Genomic DNA, 27,281 nt, shown 5'->3' on the forward strand with positions numbered 1-27,281 from the left:
AATGTCTTGATTTTTACACAAATTTGGCAGTTTATTGCCTTTTCAAGCTCAATCATTCAACCCTGTTGCCAAAGTTGTAAGAAAAAATAATCAAACTTATTTTTTTTATTTATGTGAAATTGATCAGTAACTACAAACCGATATTCATTTATTGATTTAATATTTCATTTGATGTGTAAATTCAGCTTAAAAAATAACAATAGCACACAAATTCTGGGTATTTATTTGGTTAACTGGGTTGTAAAAAGATACAAAGCTCATATAAAACTTAAACAAAATATTACAAATGTAGAACACAGAATTATTAAATATTCTGGAGGACAAACATGTCCTTTTACTGACTATTTGTTGATAAAGTACTAATAAATAGTTCATTTTAAAGTCCCCATGAAATCAAAATTAAAGTTTTTTGGGCGTTAGTAATTATCTACTCCAGTCTTCAATGCTTTTTTGGGTGTTAGTATCAATATGTTAGTCTTAAGGTTATCTATAAGGCAGTGTGCTCCAAAACAGTGACGAAATTCGCATGCTAAGATATAAGCATTCAAAGCTTGCAGTTCGTCACTTCCGCCAAAACAGCTCAACGATTTTTTTGACGTCACATCGTACTTCATCTTCTCATCAAACTTTCTGTCCAATCAAATGCTCGCTAGAATCCGATGCGCCCGCCCCCTACACTATAAAATAGACGCTGAAGCCACGGCTGAAATCGGTCACTTGTCCACAGAATTAGTATTTTCTGTACAGTGAATGGCACGTAGTGCACTATATAGGGGACAGGGAACGATTCAAACAGTGTAAATATGCTTTCCATTGAGGAAAAAAAAGAAGCCTGGTTTCGCGCTGTGTCACGCTAACCACCGCACCGCACACACACTCTACTCCAGTCCAGAGACATGATAGCACGGAGCGGATCACATGCGTGAGTCGGCGCAGACCACAAAGTTTATCGGAGCTATTTGAATTCTACACAGAATGCTATATTTTATAGCAATATGGATGAGATTGTGGCTGGCATACCCTGTCAAATGTGGCTTTACGGGAGCTCAACGGCTCTGAATGGCTCTAGCCCAAGCTGTGATATAAACGAACGCTATTGGCTATTTTAAAAAGGGGCGGGGTTGCTTGATATGTCCCGCCCTGTCTTCCTGTTTCAGTTAAAATGACGTCAACACATAGAGTACCGCTGTGTGTTTCTAAGCATTTCAGGGGACCTTTAAATCATTCCAAATCCTATTTTGTACCCTAAATGCAGAAAGTGCTATGTAATACGTACCTGTCAAGCATAGAGCGTTACTGTCGCTTAACCCAGTGCTGACATCTTAGCTTGTTGACTACATAACCCAAAGAACCGCCATGAGAATTAGAGTCAATTTGACTTTGTGTTATCTCTGCCGGACAGTAATGGCGGCAGTCATTAGCATGCTGATGATTGAACTGATGAAAATAATGGGCTCTCGCTGAGTCACCCGTGCTAACAGAGCTCTCGAGGCCGACTTTCACAGCAGATGCCCTTTCACTAATCACCCCCTCGTCCTCGTTTCACTTATTGTGCTCTTGCGATCTGCCTCTCGATTCACAGACGTGTTTATCACAGGCTTGTTGACAGGTCGCTAATGCTGATACACACACATTAAGAGTAGAGGCTTTTGGCACGATGACCTTATCAAGCGCCACTTATGCGGTCCGCCCAGCTTGACAAAAACACGTCCCACCAAATGATTTGTGTGATAAGTGACGTCAATCGTGCAATTACGTCTATTCGCCTTTTCAGGGCTTCTGTAGTCATTATTAAAAACAACTTTTTTGCTGTTTATCAGGTTAAAATGTATTCATTTAATAGCATGAGAAAAGTTAGATTGATGCATGCACCATAATCTTGATGGGTGCCGCAGGTTCAGATCTGGCCTGCAACATTTTAAATATATTCTGATTGGCTGTGTCACACTTTGTGGGGCTGAATAGCCAAAAACCTGCTTAAAAGCCTGATCAGGGCACATTTGGTAAAGATTATTTTTAGCTGCAAAACTAACCTAGTTCATGTCTGTGACATTAAAAAAGTGCCAACAATGAGGTCACTGTAACAAGGAAGTTAAATAGCCATTGAAACAACATGATGAGATGTGTTTTTGTGTGTTTGTGTGTTTGTGATAACACTGCTAACAGTCCACAGATACCTTTGCTTCTCCCTACACTCAAAAACATAAATTAGATCAAGTACTACCACTATTAACCAACATTAGCAAATTATATTTGCCCAGTTACTATTTATAAAAAGTGTAGAACTTAATTGGCAAATGAACTTAAATGATTTTAGCAAATGGCTGCAATATAACAAAGAGTGAAAAATGTAAGGGGGTCTGAATACTTTCCGTACCCACTGTATATGTAAAAGCAGGACTCTTACACTACTGTTTAAAAGTTTTGTTTTTTTTGAAAAAAATAATACTTTTATTCAGCAAGGATGCATTAAATTGGTCAAATGTGACAGTAAAAATGTTTGTTAAAGATTTCTGTTTTTAAATAATGCTGTTCTTTTTTAACTTTTTGTTCATCAAAGAACAAAACGTTTTCTTTTTTAAAACGTATCGGTTTTCCACAAAAATTGTTGAAAATAACTAATATTCATTTTTTTTCCATGCATGTATTTTTGTATTGGCAACCCAAATAAGTTGGAAAAAACATAAATTGCAGTACTACAATAGACCATTTAGGGGTCACAGACCCCCTGTTGAAGACTCTTGAGCTAGACAGTAGTGTAAGGTGTAATGGAGCACATCCGCTATTACAAATCCAGGATCTCGAGACGTGTTGTAGTGCCCAGACTTGTCGAGAGTAATCTGGAATGAAAGATATTAATAAGACCTAAAACACTGTTGTATGGGACAGATGTGAGGACGGCAGGGTGGCCCGATTGGTGTCATGAGCCAATTAATGAACTGAATTTGAACATTTAAAAATATCTATAAATTTTACCCTTGATACAGCCACTTGAGCATGGTGTCAGAACCTGTTGCCAGAGCCTTGTCTTCTGGACCCCAGCATTCCCTCATAATTCTGATGGATGGACTGCTCTCATCGATTTGATGGACTTGGACAGCATTTTGTCTTTCTTCCCCCAATTCTAATGAATGACTTACACCCATGTCTGTCAGTCACATTATTGGAGCGTTCTTACACACACAGTATCCATGACAACAAGACCGTGTCCACCCAGTTGAAGGAACTTTTTCTGATGAGCGCTGTCAGTCTTTTTTAGCCTCGGTCAAATTAGATTTGGATTTAGTTGAGGGATATAACTGCCATGGTTAAAGTCCAATTATTTTCTTTCACTCTACATCCCATCATGACTCCCTCATCTTTTTTTGCCTCTACATTTACATTTTTATTTCAATTTTGAGCCCAGTCACAGGTTGTGCCAGCGAATCGAGACCAACTTTGGGTATATGAAATTCAAATCAGTATCTATCTAATTCTGGGACACTGAGGACCACTGAAAGACGGAGCAGGACATTGCAATAAATAAGTGTCAATTTATACAAATAATAATGGCAGATGTCAAATTTGCTTTGACATTTCGGATTTGGAAAATAAGATCTTGTCAGATTTACATCCGCTCACTCTGTGTTGTGTAATGAGGTTTTTGGATTTGTGTGTAGCTGTTGAAGGGACACTCTGGCTGCGTCCAACATTCAGAAATGCATAAATTAAACTTAATTTTGGTCAGCTGAAGACAGCTTGAAATCAAATTGTGGTGTTTAATCCGTGTCTGTTAGTTTGGAGGCTGTCTATATATGACTGTACAACAAAAACTTGGGTATATATACGCATTGAAAATGTATCATCTCTTTCTGGAAAATGAACTATAATATTAATATTTTGCTCGAGGTTTAGTAAAATAAAATTTCATGATTCACTACAGCCATTGCTCCCCATTATAAAACAATGGTTATTTTGTACTGTTGTATAGTGCATGTTGTCAAATGTACACTAGTACCATTCAAAGATTTGGGGTCGATAAAATTATTTAATGTTTCTTACGCTCATCAAGACTGAATTTATCTGTTTCTTTTCTATTTTAATGTAAATGTCATTTGTATCCTTTACTCCAGTATTGAGTGTCACATGATCCTTCAGAAATCATTCTAATATGCTAATTTGGCACTCAAGAAACACTTATTATTATTATTATTATTATTATTATTATCAGTGTTGAAAACAGTTGTGCTGCTTAACATTTTTTGTAGAAATCATGATGCATTGTTTATGAGGTTCTTTGATGAATAGAAAGTTCAAAATGACAACATTTTTGTAACTGTCTTTACTGTTAGTCTTGATCAATTTAATGCATCCTTTTTGAGTAAAAGAGTATTGTTTTCTTTCAAACATCCTTTACTCCAGTATTGAGTGTCACATGATCCTTCAGAAATCATTCTAATATGCTAATTTGGCACTCAAGAAACACTTATTATTATTATTATTATTATTATTATTATCAGTGTTGAAAACAGTTGTGCTGCTTAACATTTTTTGTAGAAATCATGATGCATTGTTTATGAGGTTCTTTGATGAATAGAAAGTTCAAAATGACAACATTTTTGTAACATTGTCTTTACTGTTAGTCTTGATCAATTTAATGCATCCTTTTTGAGTAAAAGAGTATTGTTTTCTTTCAAACTATTTTAGCGCTTATCTGCGTGTTCCTTGCATACTGAAAAAGCGCATACTGTACATTACTGCAAAGGTAGTATAAGTTATTCTGAAGGTATCCAGTTTCTATTCTTGCACTGTTATTAAAATGTATGGTGTGTCATGTTTCCTGCAGAGGGCAGTTATCACACTCGTGTCTCCAGATGTCCTGTATCTGTTCAGAGTGCAAGCTGTATGTCAGAGAGACCAGCGCAGTGACTTCAGCCAAACACTTTTATTCAAAGGTTTGTCCCATTTTAAGTGGCTTTCTCAATTACTCATCAGTTACTGCTGCTATTCAAATTCTTTCGAACTGATTTTCATTCTGTGTGATTTATTTTTCAAGCAAACACCACAAGGATATTCGAGGGCACAAGGATTGTGAAAACTGGAATGGTGGGTAACTGGTTTAATAATTTCTAAAGGCCTGTTCACGCCAAGGATGATAACTATAACAACAACAATACAGATATAGTTTTAAAAATCATTCAACATTTTAAAGAATAGCAGAGATTTACCAAAACCTTTGAGCAGTGATATATGCATTGAAAATTTCTTACTGGAAAATGAACTAAAATATGAATGCTGTCATCATCTTTTTGTCTATTGAAATGTTTTGTCTAATAAAAAAGAAAACATTGACAGCCAATCAGAATCTGTCCAGCTTTAAAGAGCTTGAGCATTTAAAGCGGCAGACGACAGCACTGCAGCACATGCTTATAATATCAGATGTTATCATGCGTTGGTGTGGACGCTAATATAGTTATCAACTATGAAGTGTATTTATTTTTTCTTCTACCGCCCTGTTCTAGCCCACGGTTTCCCCCGCCTCTTCTGCAGACATGGCCCCTATAAGCTCAGGCTCCTCAACCTGGACATCCGCCGGCCTCCCCTTTTCCTTCGTCTCAATGGCTACGGGAATGGGGCCTCCATCCAGTGGTGGACAAGCCACTGTAGCATCTGTGGTGACCAGCACTCTGTTGGCAGGACTGGGTTTCAGTGGCAGTGTGATTTCTTCCCTCCCAGGATCCTTTTGGCCAACCCACTCTACAAACTCAGGCCCCACGCCCACTCAACATCCAGCCACTCCCACAGCCGAAAACACCCCATCTGACAGCAACATCCTGACCTCTGAGGACAGCACTGAAGCTAATAACAAACAGGAAGAAGACCGTGAAAGAGAGGAGAAAGAGGAAGAAGAAGAAGAGGAGGAGGAAGAAGAGCAGGGAGAAGAGGAGAAGAAGAAAAAAAAGGGGAAAGATGTGACAGTCAAGGACAAAAAGCAGGACAAAGCAGTGCCCCAAAAACCAACTGCCCCAGTTCCAACTTCAAAACACAGGGAAAGGGGTCGAGAGAGGGCTGATGTTAACACTGAGAACTCCTCATTGGCCCCTCAAACAGTGGAAAAGCAGGTGCCTTGTGCCACAGAGAGGCCTTCTGGTGAGGATTCATCAAAACCAACATGGCTGGTAGAGAATGACACTGTAGACATGCAGCTTCCCTCCAGCTCGACAGAGACCACCGAACTCACCAATGAAGAGAAGGCGCACTGGCCATACTTCATTCACACTGGTAGGTGAGCTACAGACTTGCAGTCTAAAGCTCAAGGCATCAGCATTAAAGGGTTAGTTCACCCAAAAATGAAAATTCTGTCATTAATTACTCACCCTCGTGTTGTTCCAAACCCGTAAGACCTTCGTTCATCTTCAGAACACAATTTAAGATATTTTTGATTAAATTTGATGGGCTCTCTGACCCTCCCATAGACAGCAAGGTAACTACCATGTTCAAGGTCCAGAAAAGTACCAAGATGATCGACAAAGTAGTCCGTGTGACATCAGTGGTTCATCGGTGGATGTAAAGTTACGAAGCTACGAGAATACTTTTTTGCACAAAGAAAACAAAAATAACGACTTTATTCCACATTTTCATCTCTACTGCGTCACTTGTGGACGCGCGTTCACTACAGTATCATGACACGAGCGTATGGCGGCGCTGACCCAGATCCGGCGTAATGACATCATCACGCGCCACCAGACGCTCGCGTCATGGTCCTGTCGTTATTTTTGTTTTCTTTGCGCAAAAAAGTATTCTCGTAACTTTACAGTTGAACCACTGATGTCACACGGACTACTTTGTCGATCATCTTGGTACTTTTCTGGACCTTGAACGTGGTAGTTACCTTGCTGTCTATGGGAGGGTCAGAGAGTCCTCAGATTTCATCAAAAATATCTTAAATTGTGTTCCGAAGATGAACGAAGGGCTTACGGGTTTGGAACATTAATGTAATTAGTAATTAATGACCGAATTTTCATTTTTGGGTGAACTAATCCTTTAATATACACAAAAGACTATTAAAATTAATAATAAGTGGTGCCAAATTGTCTCCAAAAAACTTTAAATAATATTAAAATATATTGAAATATATTGAAATACAAAATATGTGTTAAAATGTATAAATACATGTTAAAACATTTAAATTATTTTTTAATGAAAGAAATTAATACTTTTATTCATTAAGGATGTATTAAACTAATTTAAAGTGACAGTATTACATTGCTACAAAAAAATCTATTTCAAATCAATGCTATTCTTTATTTGAAAAAAATATATAAAAATCCTAAAACAACTATTGTGATTTCCATAAAAATGAGAAGCAGCACAACTGTTTTCAGCATTGATAATAAGAGATGTTTCTTGAGCACCAAATCAGCTTATTTAAATGATTTCTAAAGGATCATGTGACACTAAAAACAGGAGCAATGACTGTTGAAAATTCAGCTTTGGAATCACAGGAATAAATTAAATTTTACAATATATTGAAATAGAAAACAGTTATTTTAAATTGTAATAATATTTCACAATATTACTGTTCTTCTTGTATTTTGGATTAAATAAATCCAGGCTTGGTGAGACTTATATAAAAAAATATCTTACCAACCCAAAACGTGTGAATGGTGGTTGATGTAAGTATTATTGTGAAATAAATGTTTATTAAAATAGTATTCAAATATATAATAAAATGTAATTAAATAACATAAAATATATAATAAAAACAAAATGACAATATAAAATGTATAAACAAAAAATAAATAATCTGAATCTGAATATAAAGTACTATATAATGTAATAAAGACTGCTGTATATGGATTATTGTAAAATATATTATATTACATGGACATTTATAGTTGAAATAAGCTTTGCAAAGGAAGATCGTTGTATAAAACATCTTTTTAAGTGGGAGAACTTGCACAATTGGTGGCTGACTAAATACTTTTTTCCCCCACTGTAGCTGTGTTGAATATGCATGAATGCGATTGCAAGCATTTATACTCAAAATAAACTCTGCTTTTTGTATTTGTTACCTTGCTGTGGTCTCCTTTGACCATCATGCAGAGAGGAACAGCATCTCCACAGTCACCCGAGACCCGCTGTCAGCATCCAGACGGATGGAGTGGATCATCCCCCTGATGGTGGTCTCTGCCCTCACGCTGCTCTGTCTGATCATGCTGCTGGCTGTCCTGGTCTACTGGAGGTAAGACACTGTTGAAAAACCATAGTTCATAAGGCAGAGGTGAATCGGCTATTGACCAGCACACTGGTCTTAGATCATCTTGGACCTTTATCGGGATCTGAACTGAGAATATAGCATCTAGAATCAGTTTTATTCATCTAATTTCCTTATCTTGTAACAGCTTCTACATTCATCCGCCTAATTTTTTGGAGCTTTGAGTTTTTTTGTTTAGTTTTTTTGTGAACGAATGCATCACCTAATTAATATTCATGACAACATGTTATGTGGAGTAGATCTGTCTGGTCATGGCTGTGGCTGGTTTGTAAACAGTGTAAGGTCGCTCTGACCCCTGAATCCACACCTCATCTACCTCTTTCTACTCCATCTACTGGCCTTTATAAACCTGGCTCAGCTCCCTGGAGAGTCCCAGCCCCATCTGCCCGCCCTCTCCCGGACCGCTCTCAGCCCCGTGGTAACCGAATAAAAATCCTCCTATGGAGCTTCCTGCCAAATACCACCATCCTCCTGTTCAGTCTTGTGTCTGTTTGTGAGCTAAGAGGTTGCGGGCCCCCTGGGGACCATGAGTCTTGTTTGGAGGGACCCAGCTGTGCTCCAATCTGTGAAGCGTATCATTTAAAATGTGAACAAACAGTAATGTTACATTAAAACATTAATATTTAAAAGCAATTTTATATTTAAAATGTCTGTAGGACATAAGATGATTCTTAAATGTTATATTTTTCTTTTTTATTACAGGTTTATATTCAGTATTACTTTTAGTCATCTTTATATATTATTATAGTATTTATTGATATTTTGAATAAGCTTATTTTTATATTCTCAGTTATGTTTTATGTTTTTTTTTTTATTGTCATTACTGTTAAAAAGTTTTCATTTTAGTCATTTTAGTACTTTAACTTAAACCTATTTATTTCAGGTACAGCATGATTTATTTCACCAAATCAACATTTCTCATTTCTTGTTTAATGTTTTTAAGTTCAAGTTTTCATATAATATTAATATTTTATTTGAGCTTAATTTCAGTCACTGATAACAGTTTTTAAGTAGTAATGTAGTAATGTAATGTAGTAATTTTAATGTAGTAATTTTAGTACTACAATTTAATCTATGTGTTTCAGGTATAGCATGATTTATTTCACCAAAGCAACACTTTTCATTTTTGTTTAGGTTTTTAAAGTCAAGTTTTCATCCAGTATTTTATTTAATTTTTTATTTAAAATTTTAAATGTAGTTATTTTAGTACTACAGTACAACAGTTAAAAAAATTTTTTTTTAAGTTTTTCATCTAATATTAGATGAATATTTTATTTCAGTTTTATTTGACTTATCAAAATCAATCTTTAATTGTATTATTTTTAGTAAGCTTAATTTCAGTCACTGATAACAGTTTTTATGTAGTAATGTAATGTAGTAATTTTAATGTAGTAATTTTAGTACTACAATTTAATCTATGTGTTTCAGGTATAGCATGATTTATTTCACCAAAGCAACACTTTTCATTTTTGTTTAGGTTTTTAAAGTCAAGTTTTCATCCAGTATTTTATTTTATTTTTTATTTAAAATTTTAAATGTAGTTATTTTAGTACTACAGTACAACAGTTAAAAAAATTTTTTTTTTAAGTTTTTCATCTAATATTAGATGAATATTTTATTTCAGTTTTATTTGACTTATCAAAATCAATCTTTAATTGTATTATTTTTAGTTCAAGTGATAGTTCAACCAAAAATGAAGAATGATGGTAGCCATTAACTTCCATAGTATGGGGGGAAAAAATACCATGGAAGTCAATGGCTACCGTCAACCGTTTAGTTACCAATATTTTTCAAAATATCTTATTTTTGTGTTCAAGAAAAGAAAGGAACCCATACAGGTTTGGAACAACTTGAGGGTTAATAAATGATGACAGAATTTTAATTTTGGATGAACTATCCCTTTAAACACGAACGCAAATTGGAAATCTTGGAAAGTTTTTCATCAATTTTTTAAATTTTACATCAGATTTAATTACCTAAAATGATTTTTAAAGGTTTTAGATTTAGTTAACAATAACAGCAGCACCAACCTCACATCCTTATAAAGCATGGCTAATTTCGACAAATTTTTGCCTGCAAGTTTCTAATTGCAAAGCAATTACGTCAGCCGACAAATCGTGCAACTTGAAAGGAGAAGATAAGAGCAGTTTGATTTGATCACTTGATGGCTTTATAACAGATTGATCAGTGACAGTTAAAGTGAATGAAAGACTGTTTGCACGGTAATCAATCTGTTAAGCGAGTGGAAGGAAGACAAGTGACGAGATGCAACCGCTCCCCCGAGAACGTGTCAAGACATCACCACTGTCAAATTTCAAGAACGTGGAGGACAAAGCTACCGAGCGAACAAAAGCCATTCAAAACATATTCCATTCTCGTTTTCTTATAGCTGGAGTTCACGCGAGTGTTTACCAGAAAGTATGCTGTTATTTGCTTAAAATGAAGTTATGACGTTGCCATGGCGATAGGCTAATGAGAGGTTTACGTAGGCAGGGTTCCATCTGGATGGCTCAGAGGCTTTCAGTCTGCTCAGACTCACAGATGCCCATTAAAGACCAAAGATGCTGCACTCGTCTCCGCGGTACATTTCTACACATACGCATGAGATCGCCTATGAGTTAAAGCAATTTCAGAGCTGATGCAGATGGGGTACGATAAGAGGTTATATTTATCTCTTTACCATTTGCCTGTTTTGCATTCTCAAGGATTAGGGTCTTCACTGAAGGACCCTTCTACACCATTAGTCTAATGTCTCTAAACAAACGAGAGATCCCCCATCATAAAAAGGTCATTAGTGTAGGATTCCTGTCCCCCCTCATCCTCTCTCCTCAGTCCCCCAGCCCCCCTCCTTCATCAGAGCTCAGCGAACATTCAGACCGTCTTTCTTTCTTTTTATCTCACCTCCCAAGGATGACTAGCATCTGCTCATTGCTCTGCATGAAGTACAGGTAGGGGCATGCTTATACAAATGCTTCATGGGAATTGCATGAAAGTCAGTCTTCGATGAGGGGGTGGGAGGGGTCTGTTTTTGTGCACTGCAAATGAAATAAAAGACATCGATTTTTAAAAGATCGATCCCAAGGCAGCAGGAGTTGCGGGTGCAAAGTTTGGCTGGATATTTGGTATCATCACTTTGCTGTTCATGTATACTTTATGAAACCTACAGTGAGAACTAGACATCTGTGGGTGTCTGTATTAGCTAATGCGTTTTAATTATAAATAAATATATCGGGGATAGACTTTATTATGCATTATGAGTTTGCCTAACTTTCTTTTAAAGATCTTGAATGTAATTACTGTCATGCTGTTATAATCTTAATTTGTTGCTGTTGAAAATTTTCCAATTATTAAAGACAGGGTGTTATGCAATATAAAGAAGTAGTTGAATGGATTCATCATTTCATGCATGGTTCATATTAATAATGATAAACTGATACATGTCTACTGAGCTGATTCATTCATCCAATATTTAACCGTTTTGTGATTCTTAGCCTCAGCCGATACCATACACATTTAACAGAATTTAAGTCAATGTTATTTTGCGAAAATAAATACTTAAATAATAAGTTGCATGGAATAATTATGAGAAAAATAGATAAACACATACATAAATAAATACATTTTGTGTAAAAAAAACAAAACACATCTTATGATTTAGTTGTATTATGTCATACATATGTACAGTATATTTAGGCAATATGTTTGGTATACTCATTCTTTTGTAGTAATGGACTGATATCAGAGTTAAAATTGCAGGCTGTTGAGCAGAAACACGGGTCAAAACAGCACAAACAAGAGTATAGAGCTTGACATCTAAAGTGGTTTGTAAATTAGACTCTGACATTAAGTGATCACCTAACAACAATTCTCAGGCTTTCTCAGAATTAAGGAGCTGTCTAAAATCCTCCTGATTACCTGCTTTCCACTAACCGAGGCCGTGTCTGTTCATAGGAGATTCTTCCAGACCGCACATGTGTATATTGAAGACAGGAACTCTCCCAGAGTGATCCGCAATGACAGTTTCCCCATCCTGTCTACAGCGGGTGAGTAGCTAAACAAACAATTGAAAACACATCATGCTGCAATAGCTTTTATTTTACGTCATTTCATAGGTGAAGGGACTTGTGGCCAAGTATGGTGACCCATACTCGGAATTAGTGCTCTGCATTTAACCCATCCAAAGTGCACACACACACAGCAGTGAACACACACACCGTGAACACACACCCGGAGCAGTTTGCTATAAAACAAACTGTTCTTTAGTTTTAGGAGTTCTTTAGTTATGATTTCATCACATGGACCCAAAGGTGATCCTAAAATGGGAGGCAGCTGTCTGTTTGGGGAGCAAAGCAGCTCAATAGCTTTTGACATGGCTATATTCTGAATCAGAAATGGATCAATACGATATAAGAAAGTATAGCAGCAGAGTGAGATGACAGTTTATAAATGAAGAGTTAATTTGCAAAAACCGATAACTCCATTTTAATTTTTTTTCCAGATATCACATTTTTGTTTTATTGCACATTCCAAGTAATATCAATCAAACTGCAGATGGGTTGTTTTGATTAAGTAATAATAACTTAAACAGATACAGGTAATTTACAAAATTAAAGTTAATTGAAAGTATGTTTTTTTTTTACATATTAAAAGTTTGTTTTATAGCAAAAGCAGGTATTTTAGGTAACTCCACATTTCATGTTTCAGACTTTGTAATCTCCTCAGATGACAATGTATATGCCTGACAAATGTTGTTGTTGTTGTGATCATAAACTGTATGGATGTGATTACACGCAATACACAGAGCTTTTCCCTCACCATTGTAACGCGCTGCTTTTGCAAGGTTCCGTGAAAACGTTTCAGCTTTTATTTTCCTTTTTCGCCCTGAAGAAGACATCACAGGTTCATCAAGTTCATCGAAATGATCCATCCTCGATCACTTTTAGTCAGCTTTGACGAAACTAGTGATGTGTCGTTCGTGAACGAGCCGGTGTAGTGCTGAAATTTGCACCCTGCCAGATTATGCACCCCCTAGTATTCGGTTGTTAAATGGTGATGTAAGAAGCGCTGTTTCCAGGTCCAAGCCACAACTCGCTTCCCTTGAGAGTATTACCTCAGCAGCCGTTTATGAGCACTGTTTATTCATATTAAACATTTAAGCTAAACGTTTTCAAACTTACGGTCTACACTACAGTCTCCATGCTCACAGCGTCCCAAGCACAAATCATTTTTATATTTATTTATTTATATTTATATTTTCATTGTCTGGCCATCTGGGATTTCGGTATAGAGTTAAAGATTAGGATTATAATTTTTTTTGGTAGTATTATATCACATTGTGAGTGTATATTAGCACCTTTTGTTGTTTTCTCGTGGTATCTGATAGAGCGTTTGGGCACGGAAGCGGTGACACGTGACGTCAGACTTAACAAGCGGATTGGTAGGTTTAGGGTTAGGTGTGGGGGAGGGGTTAGGATTAGGGGTGGGGTTGGGATTAGGCAATCAGGTAGCGACTTCAAGGAGGGGGTGCATAATCTGGCAGGGGTGCAGAATTCGGCACAACACCAGCTCTAAGAGCCGATTCTTTGTAGCGGATGAGAAGAGCCGACTCCCGTCGGGGAGAGCCGAATCTTCAGCCGGAGCCTTCTATTTTACACCAATTTAGCAATTGTGAATGGTTTGTGTTGGTAAGCAATGTTTTTCATGTAGTCTTTTCCTTATTTTTATGCATTTTTTCGTTACAAAAAAAAAAAAAACACCTGCGGCTAATCACATGGGAAGGCAGGTTAGGCACTTTCCATTTTAAAAGCCTTATTTTTATGTATTTTTCGTTACAAAAAATTTAATAGAATACACATGTGGCTAATCACATGGGAGGACAGACTAGGATCATACCATTATGTGAAAGAAGGGAGGGGAACAAACGCTCCGGAGATAGCGAATGTAGTGGTACAGGCCAGGCAGGTACACAGAGTGATAGGGGAGCCGGATTTAAACGCAAGCGTGTTGGTTAAGGTAGGAAGACACTGCAATTTGCTGCAACATCGGTCCCCTCAGAGAGAGTCTTCTCAAAAACAGGACAAATAATCACAGAGAGGAGAAATCGCATCAGCACATCCAAGCTGAGGCATCTGATATTCATGAATGCCAACCTGCACTAAAGACTAAAGTGCTATTATTAAAGTTTTATTAAAATGTTAAATAATATATTATCTGTGTATTTTTTTGTAACGAAAAAAAGCTTTTATGAAAACACTGAATACAAAATTGCTTACCAACACACAAACCATTCACAATTGCTAAATTGGGTTAAAATAGAAGGCTCAGAGTGATACTAAATAAAGGGCCATTTGGGAGCCGTAAGAGCCGGCTCTTCTAAGGGAGCCGAGCCAAAAGAGCCAAACTTCCCATCACTAGACGAAACACTTCTTGCAAGTGAAATTAGCCTTGTCACCTGACCTGAATACAGCGCGCTGATTCGCTAAAATGGACTTATCGGCTAGGGATGGGCGATACCCCTTATTTTGTTTTCGATAGGATACCGATATTTTTCAAGGCAGTATCGTCGATATTGATACCGATTCGATACTTCTGCACTAAACTTTTAAATTATGAAATGTATTAAATTATTAAATTACTAAGAGTAAAATGGGTAATGAAAACCACTTTACTTTGTTTAAAATGCAGTTTAACCCGTTTAATTCCACATTTTTCCCAGACATGAAAATATCCAAATGATGTGTCATTAGTAACCTTTGAAATAATCAATAATTAAATTTTTTTATTTTTTTTTGGAAAAGTGTGTGAAAAATTGTATTTTATGGTCAGTCACAATTGTAACCGGTGGGATAATGTGTATACTGAATTAACACATTTCTGCAGTCTTAAAAATTGTTATATATCCTAGCCCAGCTATTTTAAACTGTTTGATCACATTCTAGGGTTACTATTATGCATAAAAAACCCTTATACAAACATTTGGTTTGAGTATCGATACTTTCAATACTCGCGTCAGTATCGATATATCGATACTTCGGATCGATACGCCCATCCCTATTATCGGCTTCTGTTCACAAACAACAAGGGCGCTTGTTGGCTTCTGCAGTAAAACGTGAACTCGCGATGCCTTGAAAGTGGACAAAACCGTCTTTTTTGACAAAACGTGTTTAAGGTTCAGATCGCGCTATATGTGGAGAATAATGCATGGCAATCAGCTCATTTTTTTTAAAGTGGCGTTTATCGGTTTTTGCAAATAAACTCTTCAAATATACCTGACCTGCTGACAAGTAGTTATTACAGAATGTTGTTTATACACTGAATAGTAAAATAATTGATGAAATTATATTAAAACCTACACCCTTACTACCATTCAAAAGTTTGGGGTTAGTATAATAATATTCATTTTATTTTTGAAAGAAGTTCATTTTATGTTTCTTGAGCAGCAAATCAGCATATTAGAATGATTTCTGAAGGATCGTGTGACGCTAATGATGCTGAAAATTCAGCTTTGCCATCAAAGGAGTAAATTACATTTTAAAGTATATTCAAAAAGAAAACATCCATATTTGTAAGAACATTTGACAATATGTCTCTTAGTAGAGTAGAGACCTTTGATATAGCTTTAGTGAGCATAAGAGACTGCTTTCAAACATATTACAAAATCTTACAGACCCCAAACTTTTGAACAGTGTACTTTTATTCCATAGAGTACAAAAGGAGGTGCTTTGCTGAATGTAGGACGTTCAATTTCAAGCTCTGATGATAGCTTTGAGTGGGAAGAATATCTCTTTTGTGTTCCATTGCAAAATTAAAGTCCTATTGATTTCGAACCACGTGAGGATGTGTTAATAACGGCAGAATGTTCATTTTGGTTGGACTATTTCTTTTAATGATCAGCATTCCTATCTCGCGGTTTTCTGGGTGGTTGAGTGGATGCATATTTTATGTTCTGTGTGTGTCTGTTTGTCAGTGGGCGAATGGATGATAGTGCATGATTTTCTAAAATTGCATGAACTGCTTTCAGTATTGCAACTCTTTTCTCTCTTGCTTTCCCTTGGTTTCTTTCCTCTCCTTCTCTCTCCTCATGTGATGCAGTCCAGCTCTTGACTGACAGGTCTATATAAATGTAAGCCAAAAGAAGTAAAACTAGCCATTAATGTTTATGAGAACTCCATTTGAGGTGATAGTTTAATGTCTCTGCTGTAATAGAGAAGTCATCAACAAGCCCTGTTAAATTGAAGAAGTCGTCTGTGTGTGCATGTCTCAGTGATTTAATAAGACAGAATCTTTTCTGTTAATTGCATAGACACTGAATACAGCGTGGGTGTTGAATTGATGTGTGTTTGATCATCCTTCACAATGGCGAAGCAGTAAATGCTCCAGGGGATTCTGGTCTTTTTTAAATATGGTCCCAGCTGTGTGCTTCCCTTGGCAGTAATGAACCATACCTTTTATATGACCGTTCTACGTGACAATAGACCATCGGTCCAGTCCCTTTCTTTGATAGATAACTGATGAGCTTTATATGACACAGATGTGACCAAATATCATCACTCAGGTAGTCAGGCCACAAAAGTAGGGCGGATGGATTTTGGTCTTAGGGCTAGTCCTTTGTCATTTGGAACAAGGTTGTGTTTTTATTAATTTATTTAAACTTTCATTTTCCACAGGGGTTCGTTCCTTAAAAGTGAGAAAAAATCACCATACAGTACATTATCATATGCAAGCAAGTCACTAAATAGTGTGTGTTGTGTTGTGTTGTGAAATGTATGTCAATTACATTAATCTGATGTTTTTTGGTATATTATTAAATATTCTGTGAGATAATTTTGTGTATTTAATGAAAATATACAAGTTTGGAATCAGTAAGATTTTTGAAGTAAATTAATACTTTTATTCAACAAGGATGCATTAAATTTATCAACATTTATATTTTTGCATTTCATAGATTTTTACATAGTTTCAAGTAAATGTACTTTATATGTATGTATGTATTTATTGTGTGTATGTTTGTTTGTTTATTTTTTACTTTCTATTTGTCAAAGAATCCTCAAAAATAAATCACGGTTTCCACAAAAATATTGAACAGCACAATATATATTATTTAAAAAAACTGCATGATACAATAATGTATTTGTAATTGGGCAAAATTTCATTTAATTTTATATTTTTAATTATAAACCCCTATCCCTAAATATGAGAATAAAATCGTATTTTAATTTAAAATGATCATTTAATACTAAGTTTATATTTTTAATTATAACCCTAAATATGAGAAGTAATATTTTAACAAAATATTTTTATTTAATCCTAAGTTTGTTTTTAATTATAAACTGATCTTTAAATATGAGAAAAATCTAATAATATTTCAATTTAATTTTATAATTTAATACTAAATTTATATTTTTAAGTATAAACCCCTATCCCTAAATATGAGAACAAATCATAGTATTTTACTTTAATGTTATAATAAATACCAATTTTATATATTTCTTTTACATTATAAACCCTTATTCCTAAATATGAGGAAAAACATACGTCTAGGTGTTTCTAATGTATTTATCATCAATTTATATCAAAATGTTTAGCTTTGAATAAGCGGATGTAGTATGATGTATGTATGGTTTGTGTTTCAGATGACCTGGAGGCTGTGCCAGTCAGGCAGTTTATCAAACACATCATGGAGCTCTACTCCAACAACCAACATGGCTTTTCTCAGGAGTTCGATGTGAGTGTGGTCTTTGTAGTTGGAGCGTGTGAGAATGTGTGTGTATGTGCTCTGGACATGTACCGGTGCTCCCAGTAGCAAAGAGGCACAGATGGCTATGGTAAAAGGACTAATTAAAGAGGAGAGCCTCATTAAAATCACTCCTCTCGCTGGAGGAATCTATGCAGGAATGCAGGGAAGCTTGAGTCTGGTTCATGCCCACAGCAAACATTTACAAGATCACAATCCAATATGGACACATCCAAAAGCAAGAACTGGGTCTCCTGAAGAAGATTTACTTAAAAACGTTGATGCTTACCAGTATCGGCGATGCAGCAGGTATCAATTCGTTACAGAGGTGCTTGATTTTACAGATATTGAAAGACGAAATCTGCACGGCAGATTAATGTCTGCTTCATTACGGCTCACTGGGGAGCTAATTATTATGCTGCTGTATAAAATTTATTTCAAATTGCATTGATGTGACAATAATTGAATGATTTGGACAAATGGGGCAATTTATGTCAATTCTAATGAAAGTGTGGCTAATTACTGGAATAATTAACTAATTATTTTGGAAATGAGTCTTAGATAATATGGTCAACAAAATTTCAACAAAGCAGTTCTAACATGACTGCATTCAGAATTAAATAATCTAAGTAAGTATTTATTACTGTTCAAAAAAAAGTTACAGTTATCACAGCCTCACGTATAACCCATGTGAAATCCAGTTATCATATCATATTTAATTTTTATTTTTAATCCAAATTGGTGTAAAACCTTTTAACAGTAGAAACATCCTTTTTTTAATTGCTGATACTGTTTACAGTTTGTCACATGAGAAATAGATTGTGAATTGGTGTGTTGTTTACTGCACTTTACATCTATATAGTCCATGCACACAGAAATTATGCATATTGTGCACAATATACATGCTCTCTGTACTGCAGAAATAAGAAATGTAGCATAGTAGTATGCTATTTTCAACATAGTGTAGTCTGTGAATTACAATACCTGCAACTAATAATTTGAAATCATACCTTCCCTGCAGGAGGTTCAACACTGCACATCTGAAATGAAGATTACAGCAGAACATTCAAATCACCCAGACAACAAGCACAAAAACAGATACATCAACATTGTTGCTTGTGAGTTGATTATTATGTGGCAAGCATGAACATTTACCTTCTTAAATATACTGTGAATTCTTCTGTGATGAAGTGCTAGCAGTGCATGCAAGTTGAAGATAAAAGATTTTAATATCCATTTCTCACTCTTGCATGCACTGCTAGTGTTTCTAAATAGCTTACGTAGAATCTCAAAGACTGATTTGAATGATATATCATGTATTGCTTTTTAATATCCAGATGATCACAGCAGAGTGAAGTTGCAGCAACTGTCTGGGAAAGACTCCAAGCACAGTGATTACATCAATGCCAACTATGTAGACGTAGGTATTTTATTACTAAGTGCATGCTTGTTGCTTTAATGTTTGTTTTATAATGAAATATTCTCCCTCTCAGGGTTATAAAAGACCCAGGGCTTATATAGCCGCTCAGGGCCCTCTCAAGTCCACGTTTGAGGACTTTTGGAGAATGATTTGGGAACAGAACACCACTGTGATTGTCATGATCACCAACTTGGTGGAGAAAGGCAGGGTGAGTGACTGATAACCACTTCATTTTTTTTTTTTAATCTTGCTTCCACAAAGTTTAGTTAATATGCATTAGCATAAAAACAATTTGAGAGCTTTGGTGGAGAGTAAGAATTTAAAGGAGCCGTTCACCCAAAAATCAAAATTGCTGAAAATGTACTCACCCTCAGGCCATCTAAGATGTAGATGAGTTTGTTTCTTCAGCAGGACTTTTAAGACATTTTCAGCATTATATCATTTGCTCAACAATGGATCCTGTGCAGTGAATGGGTGCCGTCAGAATGAGAGTCCAAACAGCTGATAAAACCATCACAAAGTCCACAAGTAATCAACAGGACTACTTGTCCATCTTGTGGAGTGAAAAGCTGTGTGTTTGTAAGAATCCATCATTAAGATGTCTTTGCCTTCAAACCTTTCTGCAAAAATAAGAGTCCTCTATCCATAATATTTCTTTCGCCAGTGAAAAGGTCGTCTGAATCAGGAGAGAAATATGCACAGATTGAGCACTGTTCTAAACAATTATGTTGGTGGATTTTGATGTGTGAGCACAACAGGAGATTTACTTTTTCACTGGAGGAAGTGCTATTATGGATTATAGATTCATATTTTGTTTAAAGTTCAAATGTCCTGATGGATTGTTTTCTTGCAAACAAGCAGTTTTTCACTTCACGTTGTGTTAAGTGATGGACTGGAGTCATGATGATTACTTGTGGATTATTGTGATGTTTTATCAGCTTTTTGGACTCTCATTCTGATGGCACCCATTCACTGCAGAGGATCCACTGGTGAGCAAGTGATGTAATGATAAATTTCTTCAAATCTGTTCCAATGCAGAAACAAATGCATCTACATCTTGGATGCCCTGAGGGTGAGTAAATTTTCATTTTTGGTTGAACACTTCTGTTGTAGACGTTGATGTTTTAAAAAGCAAAACAGAAGATGCTTTTGTTGTTTTTACAGAGGAAGTGTGATCAGTATTGGCCATCAGAGAACAGTGAGGTTTATGGGAACATAATGGTAACTCTGAAGAGCACTAAAGTTTACGCTTACTACACACTCCGCCATTTCATCACACGCAACACCAAACTGAAAAAGGTGCGTTTGAGCATTTATACAGTGTTTATACAGCAATTAAGTATTAGACGCTGCATTTTGACCTCTGGTTTGTCTTTTTCAGGGTCAGAAGGGAAGGCATAATGAACGGCTGGTTGTCCAGTACCATTACACGCAGTGGCCAGACATGGGCGTACCTGAGTATACACTACCAGTCCTCAAATTCATCTCTCGCTCTTCAGCGGCACGCACGCCGGGCACAGGCCCCGTTCTAGTTCACTGCAGGTACAGTACTGACTGCTATGGAAATATAAGCTCCGTCCACTAGCGTCTGAAACGTCAGTTCCAGTGTTGTACTTTCCAACTGTGCAAGCTTTCCCATCCCTACATCATATTCAGTGGTTGAAAGTGTGAGCCTCTTTGCTTTGTAGCAAAATGAGATGTCGTTTTTATCAAGCCATCTCTTTCTCTGTGTCCTGCAGTGCTGGAGTGGGCAGAACAGGCACATACATAGTCATAGACAGCATGCTGCAGCAGATAAAGAACAAAGGCACTGTCAACGTCCTGGGATACCTCAAACACATCCGAGCTCAGCGTAACTACTTGGTCCAGACCGAGGTTATTACCTGTTTGATTTAATACACTATATTTCCACATACTCAAAACGCATGCTCAAATCACTGGCTGTTGCTGTTTTTTGAAGTAATATTAGTGTTCTGCTTACTGCATACTGTGCTGTATATAGTATATACTCCAGACTCTTTGTTAAAATTGTATGTGCAACTGTGTAGCATGCAATTAAAAACGATTCCAAATGTATTGCACTTCATTTTGTCACATGACCTTGTTGTTTTGCATGTTGCATAACGGTTACTTTCGTTGACTAAACGTAAAACTAAAACTATTAAAAATAAATGTTTTTAATAAAAAATAATGCTGCAATTAAATATAAATATTAGATGAAAAACAAATGAAATGAAAACTAGAAATGTTGCCTTGGCTGATTAAAATTCAAAGCACATAATAAAATTACTAAACATTAAATAAAAATGAAGATGAAAGCTGGAAATGTAAAAATAAAAGCTAATTTAAAATATTATTAAAACTATATATATACTAATTCATTCAGGTTTTAATTAACTCATTTTAAAATAACACTGTTGCATTTAGCACTTATTTTGCATTTGTTAAACTCCATTTTGTGTAAGATACAGTGGGTAAGATTGCATTGTGGGATACAGTGTTCTCTGATAGTATACTACACATTTTGGCAAATGTAGAAGGTCATTTGTGTATAACAAGCATATAGAACATTTACATACTGTTCACACTCTGCATACTGAAACAATAGCATGAGTAGAATTGCAGTATGCCATTCTGAACAAAACTGCATTTTGTTATTTTTTGCAAATATAATGTTGTGATGTCACATACCTAATGCAACATGGTTTGTTTTAATGGCTGTGCATGTGTGACCTACAGGAGCAGTTTATTTTTATCCATGATGCATTAATGGAAGCTGTGCTTAGCAAAGACACCGAGGTGCCTGCCTGGCAACTCCATAGTTATGTCAACAGCATTCTCACCCCCAGCCCCACGGGACAAACACGAATGGACAAACAGTATAAGGTCTGGGCTTGATGACTGTGTTGTGACTCTATGCAATTGTATTGAGATGTTCATTTTCTCAGTTAGACAACTAACCTGCTCCTCCTTGTGGATGCTCTTGTTATTGTTCCTCCAGTTGTTGACGCAATGCAATTCTCACCTCACTGAGTGTTTCAGTGCCCAGAAAGACTGCAACAAAGAGAAGAACCGCACCTCGTCAGTCTTGCCAAGTGAGTCGCTAAACCTTCCAAACCCATATATCAAAATCAACAATCCTGCTTTGTTGCAATATGGATTTTGCTGTATTCTCAGTGTACAGTGTGGTAGCACCATTTAAAAAAATATGCTTCTGTCATTTTTATATTTCTATTTAGCTTTCATTTATTTTATTTTAGTTATAGTTTATTTTTTTGTTTTCAGACTCATTTTTTTTAGTTTAAGTTTTCATCTAATATTATTTTCTTTATTTAAATTGCCAAAAACTGATGATCTTTGATCATCTTTATTTAAATTGCCAAAAACTGATGATCTTTGATCTTTTTTTCTTTCTTTTTTTTGAATTTTGTAAGCTATAACAACACTACAAATCCTAATAACTATTGTTACCAATTTATTTCCATGGGAAAATGAACAGAAACATCCAATAGACTTAGCAATTTTTTAAGAAAAAAGGTGAACTATAGTAAAAAAAAAATCCCCAGTGATATTTTAGTATTATGAATGTACCATTATATTATTTATTAATATTTTGAATTAGCCATATTTTTTTATATTTTCAGACTTCATTTTAATTTTAGTTGAATTTTTAATGATTTTATGTTTCTGTAAATTTCTATTTAAATTTCATTTATTTTATTTCAGTTATAGTTTAAGTAGTACTTGCCTTATTTATTTCAGTTAGTTGGCATTCAACATTTCATTTTTTTAAGTTCTTCGTCTAATTTTTTTTTCTTTTACATTTTCTTTTGAATTTTGTTAGCAATAACAACTCTGCCAATCCTGATAACCATTGTTACCAATTTGTTTCCATGGGAAAATGAAATATCCAGTAGGGTGGAATAAAATAGTAGATCTAAATATGTAGAATAAAATAGATATGCTTCTGACATGACTACAGTCGTCATCTGAGTGTATCTGAGTGTATAATTGACTTCTTCTGGAAGATTACTTTTAAAAAAACATAAAGGTGACAAAGAATGGCAAACAGTATTTTAAAACACAATGACTCAATCAATGGTAGAGTACAAGGTGTGGTTTGCTGTGACTGTTATAGTGAGTTGTTTATCATTGATGTTTTGCCCCTCAGTGGAACGGGCTCGGGTGGCACTAGCTCCCCTCCCAGGAGTAAAAGGAACAGACTACATCAATGCCTCCTACATTATGGTACAGCAACAAGACTTTACTGGAACATTATACATCATTTTTCATCATATTTAATAATGCATGGAACATGAAGTATTTGTGTAACTTGCATTCCAGCTCCTTATCTCCTCGTCTCAACATTAGCTGTGATTTTCTTTTAGAATGAAATCAATGTTTATCCACTCACAGGGCTATTACAGGAGCAACGAGTTCATCATTACCCAGCATCCTCTGCCCCACACAACCACAGACTTCTGGAGGATGATCTGGGATCATAATGCTCAAGTTATTGTGATGTTGCCAGACAACCTCGGCCTCGTGAGTACAGCGTCGAAGAGCTACTTATGAACATGAGTTTTTAAGTGGATTCATACTGCGTTATGTAACTTGTGTTCTTTTTATAAATGGCCAGCAGCTTGCGTTCTCAATTGTTTCATACCAGCAGGTTATCATGGCACTTGTACTTTGAGTTCAGTTGAATTATTACATTATATAATACTGAGTTAACTTAAAATAATATCTAAAGAGACAAATTAAAGACAAATTATAGGGAAATTGGTCATTTCTGGTTTACAATGTATTGCTTAATTTGTTTAACATTTATTATAAAATCACTTGCATTTGCTTGTAAATATTTTGTAAATATTAACTAACTATTAATTAAATATATGTGGAAACATGCTCAACATTTATAAATTAGTTAAATCTGTTAGTATTATATAAGTATATGATATGATATATGATACGATACGTTATGATATGCCCTTCTCTTCTTTTTATAGACTGAGGATGAATTTGTGTACTGGCCCAGCAGAGAGGAGCCCATGAACTGCGTGGCCTTCACTGTCACCCTCATTAACACTGACAGACTCTGTTTGTCTAATGAGGAACAGCTCGTCATCCACGACTTCATCCTGGAAGCCACACAGGTACCTCAGTCACCACACAAACATCACTCTTAAATTGGAAATCCGCATGAAGTTAGTTTAAGTTTAATGGTAACTTTAACAATTGATGCACAAATGTAACATTCAAAGTAAAGTTATTACGTCTTTCTAAACAAACAAACAAATAAATAACAAAATTCTTATATTTGTGTCCTTTTAAAAAAAAAAAAATTTATTTACCTTTTTGTAGTTTTTCTTTTTGATTTTTGTTGATTTGTTTCTTAATTTTCTTATTAATTGAATCACAGTATTACTAAGCAGGAAAATAAATAACCTACAAAATATGTAAGTATATAATATATAGTGCAAGGATCCATTATATTTTTCAAAAGAGACAGAAAAGACATTTATAAGGTTATGAAAGTTTTTTTTAAATGTTTAATGTTTTCAACATTAATAATAAGAAATGTTTCTTGAGCACCAATTCAACATATTAGCATGATTTCTGAAAAATCATGTGACACTGAAGACTAGAGTAATGATGCTGAAAATTCAGCTTTGCCATCACATGAATAAATTACATTTTAATATGTGACCCTGGACCACAAAACCAGTCTTAAGTCGCTGGAGTATATTTGTAGCAATAGCCAAAAGTACTGTACATTGTATGGGTCAAAATTATAGATTTTTATTTTATGCCAAAAATCATTAGGATATTCAGTAAAGATCATGTTCCATAAAGATATTTTGTAAATTTCCTACCGTAAATATGTCAAAACTTAATTTTTGATTAGTAATATGCATGGCTAAGAACTTAATTTGGACAACTTTAAAGGCGATTTTCTCTGTATTGTTTTTTTTTTTGCACCCTCAGATTCCAGATTTTCAAATAGTTGTATCTCTGCCAAATATTGTCCTATCCTAACAAACCATACATCAATGGAAAGCTTATTTATTCAGCTTTCATGTGATGTATAAATCTCAATTTCGAAAAATTGACCCTTATGACAGTTTTTGTGGTCCACGGTCACATATATTAAAATAGAAAACTGTTATTTTGAATTTCAAGGTTTCACAGTATTACTATTTTTATTTTAGCAATCTTAGTGAGATTAAGAAACTTCTTTCAAAAACATAAAGATGGATGGATGGATGGATGGATGGATGGATGGATGGATGGATGGATGGATGGATGGATGGATGGATGGATGGATAGATAGATAGATAGATAGATAGATAGATAGATAGATAGATAGATAGATAGATAGATAGATCTTTAAAAAACAACAGCTAGGTACTTGATTTAATGTTCTAAGTTTCTGCTTTACCATTAAAATTGAAAGCAACCAGCCCAATTTAGCTGCACTTGTTGGTTGCATAACTGTTTTATCTTTGCTGTGCAGGACGACTATGTTCTAGAAGTCCGACATTTCCAGTGTCCAAACTGGCCAGATCCTGATGCGTCCATCAGCAGCACATTTGAACTTATCAACATCATCAAAGAAGAGGCCATGACAAGGGATGGTCCCACCATCGTGCATGATGAGTGAGTGCATGAACCAAGAGTAGTAGTGCATGTAACCAGAGGGAGAGAGCGCCTCATGGATTGTGTGTTTCAGGTTTGGAGCTGTCTCATCCGGGATGTTCTGTGCTTTGACCACACTTTCCCAACAATTGGAGAACGAGAGTGCTGTGGATGTCTATCAAGTGGCCAAAATGATTAACCTCATGAGGCCTGGCGTCTTCACTGAAATTGTAAGTTCCTCATAATACAAGTCTGCTTGATGATGAATTAAATTAAAGAGAGGTCGTTGGGGTTTTGTGTAAAAGTTTGACACAGTACGGTTGGAGTTCCAAAATGTTCTTTTCCTTCATTGTGTTTATTTCCTTTTTTTACTATTTCTCTCTACCTCTTTTAGGAGCACTATCACTACCTTTACAAGGCTATGCTCAGCCTTGTCTGCAGTAAAGACTTCAGACTTGGCTTTAACTACATGGACAAAATTGCTGGGATAGTGGAAACAGATGAATCCAACCAGGCTGAGAGCATGGAGTCCTTGGTGTGACGTTTCCGGAAAATGAGATGGAACAAAGTGGTTCCTTGAACTTTCCATGAGGCCTTTTTTCCCCAGACAAAAAAAAAAAACGAGCTTTTATATACTGATAAAAAATAAATTCTTTTGATATTTATTTTTGCTGCTTTTTGTTATCCTGCTGAGCGCCACAACCTTCTCTCCAAAACACACACAGACACACACGCACACACACACACAGTCTACTTTGCACTACACTGTCAGTGTTACTACTTGATGCCTAGCTGGTTATTGATAATTGTGTTGAAAACGTTTCTGAGTATCACTTTATTCATGCCGAAAAAGTCTACAGACTTGTGAGGGTGATCAGCGACAGCACATTAACACACACATCAGCCTCATACCCATGAAAACTGTACACAGAAAAACTCCCAACTTAATGCTCATAATGATGCGACTTTTAACCGTCAAGCATTGTGACTTGTTAGATTAATGTTCTTTTTTTATTTATTAAGATAATGCCATTTTATGTCTAACTTATATACATTATTTCAGTGTGGTATCATAACAGCAACTGTGAACATATATTGTTATCAGTAGCATTTCTATTGTTTTGTAATATATAAAGATATTGATCAAAAATGTGTCTCGTTTCCTTTATTTGAGTTACAAGCATTTACTTGGACTCTTTCTAGGAATGGTGACCGTTCTAGTTAAATCATTA

The 27,281-nt window shown here is 35.6% G+C and overlaps 1 protein-coding gene across 1 annotated transcript; it reads left to right on the forward strand.

The window, feature by feature from the left end:
- The first annotated feature begins 4,798 nt into the window (after positions 1-4,798).
- On the forward strand, positions 4,799-27,177 carry LOC107555963 (receptor-type tyrosine-protein phosphatase gamma-like). Its single transcript, XM_016238919.1, has 20 exons — positions 4,799-4,934; positions 5,036-5,085; positions 5,502-6,261; positions 8,086-8,224; positions 12,209-12,300; positions 17,890-17,981; positions 19,012-19,108; positions 19,328-19,410; positions 19,484-19,618; positions 20,575-20,709; positions 20,792-20,952; positions 21,150-21,285; positions 22,150-22,296; positions 22,412-22,505; positions 23,582-23,658; positions 23,827-23,955; positions 24,420-24,566; positions 25,928-26,070; positions 26,144-26,279; positions 26,444-27,177. Exons 1-20 carry the CDS (start codon positions 4,799-4,801, stop codon positions 26,588-26,590), a joined length of 3,036 nt encoding a protein of 1,011 aa, XP_016094405.1. The 3' UTR covers positions 26,591-27,177.
- Positions 27,178-27,281: the final 104 nt, after the last annotated feature.

The sequence above is a fragment of the Sinocyclocheilus grahami genome, unplaced genomic scaffold (assembly GCF_001515645.1).
Source record: "Sinocyclocheilus grahami isolate Dianchi unplaced genomic scaffold, SAMN03320097.WGS_v1.1 scaffold551.1, whole genome shotgun sequence".
In the NCBI taxonomy this organism is placed as follows: Eukaryota; Metazoa; Chordata; class Actinopteri; order Cypriniformes; family Cyprinidae; genus Sinocyclocheilus; species Sinocyclocheilus grahami.

Coding starts and splice junctions, on each gene's coding strand:
- LOC107555963 (XM_016238919.1), top strand. CDS start 4,799: ATGTATGGTGTGTCATGTTTCCTGCAGAGGGCAGTTATCACACTCGTG. Junction 20,710..20,791: donor GCAACACCAAACTGAAAAAG/GTGCGTTTGAGC, acceptor TGTCTTTTTCAG/GGTCAGAAGGGAAGGCATAA. Junction 23,659..23,826: donor TCAATGCCTCCTACATTATG/GTACAGCAACAA, acceptor ATCCACTCACAG/GGCTATTACAGGAGCAACGA.